The sequence below is a fragment of the Triticum dicoccoides genome, chromosome 1B, assembly GCF_002162155.2.
Source record: "Triticum dicoccoides isolate Atlit2015 ecotype Zavitan chromosome 1B, WEW_v2.0, whole genome shotgun sequence".
NCBI classification, from domain to species: Eukaryota; Viridiplantae; Streptophyta; class Magnoliopsida; order Poales; family Poaceae; genus Triticum; species Triticum dicoccoides.
Window position 1 is genome coordinate 368,437,258 of NC_041381.1, and position 3,171 is coordinate 368,440,428.

Sequence of the window (3,171 nt, forward strand, 5' to 3'; positions counted from 1 at the left end):
ACCGTAGTACTACAGTCTACAGATGAGTAGAGTACTACACTCTTTGAGCATTCTTCCAATCCAACCCTGTAAAAAAACTTGGGCAGGCGGGCAGCCCGAAGCGGATGCGCCTGCTGCTTGCCGCTGCCGCCTGCCGGCTCGCTGCAGAATCCCACGACGGAATGATGGGCCACCACCTGGACGAAAAAGGGAAGGCCTCTCCTGTCTCGGCCACGCAGCGATTATAATACGCCCTCCAAACCGCGTGGGCACGGGCACCCCGCGCGAAACAAACTCCGCCGAAGACGAGCGCATCATTCCACCACCTCCATCCCATCGCAAACACACGACACGAGACGAGAACGCGCGCGCCACCGCTCTGCCAAGCCAGCCAGGAATATGGGCACCACGAACGAGCTGATGCACCGCCACGTCCAGGCGGCCGCCGTGCCGCCGCCGCCCACGTCCTTCGCGGCGGCCGGCGGCAGGAGCATGACGCCCGGGCAGGGGCAGGGTGGCAGGCAGCGGGCGGGGCTGCCGCCGACGCCGCCCTCGGGGGCCGGCTCCCACTCCCTGCACGTCGCGGACGCGTGCATGCAGATGCAGGACGACTCGGCGCCGCGCAAGGCGCACCGCCGGTCCCGCAGCGACGTCCCGTTCGGCTACTTCCCGCCGCCGTCCCCCAAGACGGAGTCCGGCTGGGGCCTCCCCTGCGCCGGCGGAGGCGGCGGCGGCGACGAGCTGTTCAACGCGTTCATGAGCATGGAGGGCATGGACGGGCTGAACAGCTCCGACGGGGACAGCCGCGGGAGCAGCATGCCTCCGGCGAACGGCGCCGACAGCAGCGAGAACGAGTCGGAGGACTACGGCGGCGTCGAGAGCCAGGTCTTCCTCTGGGGCGAGGCCGGCAAGAAGAGGAACGCCGCCGGGGAGCCGGCGGCCGCGGCGGCTCGCCACGCGCGGAGCCTGTCCATGGACAGCCTCATGGGGAAGCTGAGCTTCTCGGCCAACGGCGGGGAGCCGAGCAAGTTCAGCCTGGAGTTCGGCAGCGGCGAGTTCACCCCGGCCGAGATGAAGCGGATCATGGCCGACGAGAAGCTCGCCGAGATGGCCCTCGCCGACCCAAAGCGCGTCAAGAGGTAGGCCCCCGTCACAGCTAATCACAATGCACATCAATGCACTGCTCCCGAGCTGGACTGACATGACATGTCACTCCGATTGCGCCTGCTCTTCGCAGGGTGCTCGCCAATAGGCAGTCGGCGGCGCGGTCCAAGGAGCGGCGGATGCGGTACATCGCCGAGCTGGAGCACAAGGTGCAGATCCTGCAGACGGAGGCCACCACCCTTTCCGCGCAGCTGACTCATCTACAGGTACATCCACCACCACCCATCCGTGCGTGCACTATGCAGGCAATGTTCCTGGCCACCGGTCACTCCTTGATCCACAGTTTTTATGGCGCTAAAATCTTCTTCTTTATCTTCTTCCTCTTTGTTGCAGCGCGATTCGTCGGGGCTGGCCACGCACAACAACGAGCTCAAGTTCCGGCTGCAGGCCATGGAGCAGCAGGCGCAGCTGCGCGACGGTGAGCAACCATCGAATTCCCGCAGTTCTTGCACACACAAAAAAAATAAAATTCAGAGCAACTCTGTTCAAACCATCGATTTCGTTTGTGTTGTCGGTCGGTCGTAGTGCACCGGCGTGGTTGCATTTGCCCGTTAGTCGTCACCATGTAGAGTAGTGCGACACTGATACGATTAGCAAGGCTCTCGCATGTTGTTATTATTTTCTAATCATCGAGAGTTTGTCCTCTGACGAAGCTGTTAGTTGCCGGCATGTAGCCGGACGAGATTTATAATGCGTTTTGTTGGAATGACCGGACTACGAGGCGACTCCGTCAGACGCCGGATCCATTTCTTGGCTGCTTCTTTTTCTACCATACAAGATACAAGAATATTTAACTTGTTAATAAATCCAAGAAGGCTCCGTCGCCTTAGTTCATGTCACGATGTCGACGGGCACTAACCCTGTCACAAGAGGCCGGCAGTCCTAAGATAACACAAGTGGCGCAATCACCTTACATGTTTCATCATTCACGTCACATTACTATTGATGCCATGGATCCTTAATCTGTTTTGTTAATTGAACATTCCACATTTCTAGGAGTGCTATATTTTGGTATCCTGAAACACCTCCCTTTCTCTCTGAGCAGCTTTGAACGAGGCGCTCACTGGCGAGGTCCAGCGCCTGAAGCAGTCGGCGACGTCGGAGCGCGGCGGCGACGCGGGCTCGTCGAGCAACCTGGCGCAGCAAATGCAGCTCCGCTGCCAGAACCAGATGCTCGAGATGCACAAGCAGCAGCAGCAGCAGATACCGTTCTACCAGCTGGAGCAGCCGGAGCAGAATGGCGAGTCAAACTGATGGCTTCAGGAGGAAGAACCCAATCAAGTTCTAGTCCTTTTAGATGATCTGAACGATTTACTACATTTCCTAACACATTTGTTTTGCACGTTGATCTCGTCTATAGATGTTTGTGCCTGTCCGGGGGGGAAATGTTCCGGCAGTGTATTATTTTTTCTGAATGTTCTTTTCGTCCCTTCCTGAACACACATTGTGGCTGGAATTAAAATGTCAGAACTAAATTCATTTGTAGTATATATCAAAATCTGTATTGAGTAATGTGTGTAGCTTCACGGTGTGAAACGACTTTCAGATATTTTTTCGGAAAAGAGGTTATCTCCCGGTCTCTGCATCAGAATGATGCATGCGGTCATCTTATTAAAAAGCAAATAGTCCTACAACGTGTCCAAGTCTCAAAAGGCAAAAGGGCTCTCAAAGAGCGAAAAACATAAAAGCAGGATAGCCACAACCGGCGAAATAAATAATAGATAGGAAACTAAACTATCCTATTACATGATCACCATCCAAACCGGTTTAAAATAGGCCGAGCTACCGTCTTGCAACGGATAGACCCAGTAACCATACACTCACTGGCATCCGTCGGAGTGAGTAGCGACCACATACGGATTAATGCAGTGGCTCGGAAGATGACATGCAAGAAATGAATAGGTGTTGTTCTGTTAAAAATCAAATCGTTCCTGCAGTTCCATATAGCCCATAATAAAGCACATACTCCTACGCGGATATGCTTCGTTGTTTCTAACTCAATTCCATCTAGCCACGTCCCAGATAACG

At 55.4% G+C, this 3,171-nt stretch overlaps 1 protein-coding gene across 1 annotated transcript; it reads left to right on the plus strand.

The window, feature by feature from the left end:
- The first annotated feature begins 275 nt into the window (after nucleotides 1-275).
- On the plus strand, nucleotides 276-2,651 carry LOC119305350 (transcription factor RF2a-like). Its single transcript, XM_037581888.1, has 4 exons — nucleotides 276-1,118; nucleotides 1,217-1,349; nucleotides 1,477-1,561; nucleotides 2,189-2,651. The coding sequence occupies exons 1-4, from the start codon at nucleotides 379-381 to the stop codon at nucleotides 2,395-2,397; spliced, it is 1,167 nt and encodes a 388-aa protein (XP_037437785.1). The 5' UTR covers nucleotides 276-378; the 3' UTR covers nucleotides 2,398-2,651.
- The last annotated feature ends 520 nt before the right edge of the window (nucleotides 2,652-3,171 follow it).

Excerpts from the sequence above, each read along its gene's own strand:
- LOC119305350 (XM_037581888.1), top strand. The coding sequence starts at position 379 with ATGGGCACCACGAACGAGCTGATGCACCGCCACGTCCAGGCGGCCGCC. Across the intron at positions 1,119-1,216 it reads GACCCAAAGCGCGTCAAGAG|GGTGCTCGCCAATAGGCAGT; the intron begins GTAGGCCCCCGT and ends TGCTCTTCGCAG. Across the intron at positions 1,562-2,188 it reads GCAGGCGCAGCTGCGCGACG|CTTTGAACGAGGCGCTCACT; the intron begins GTGAGCAACCAT and ends CTCTCTGAGCAG.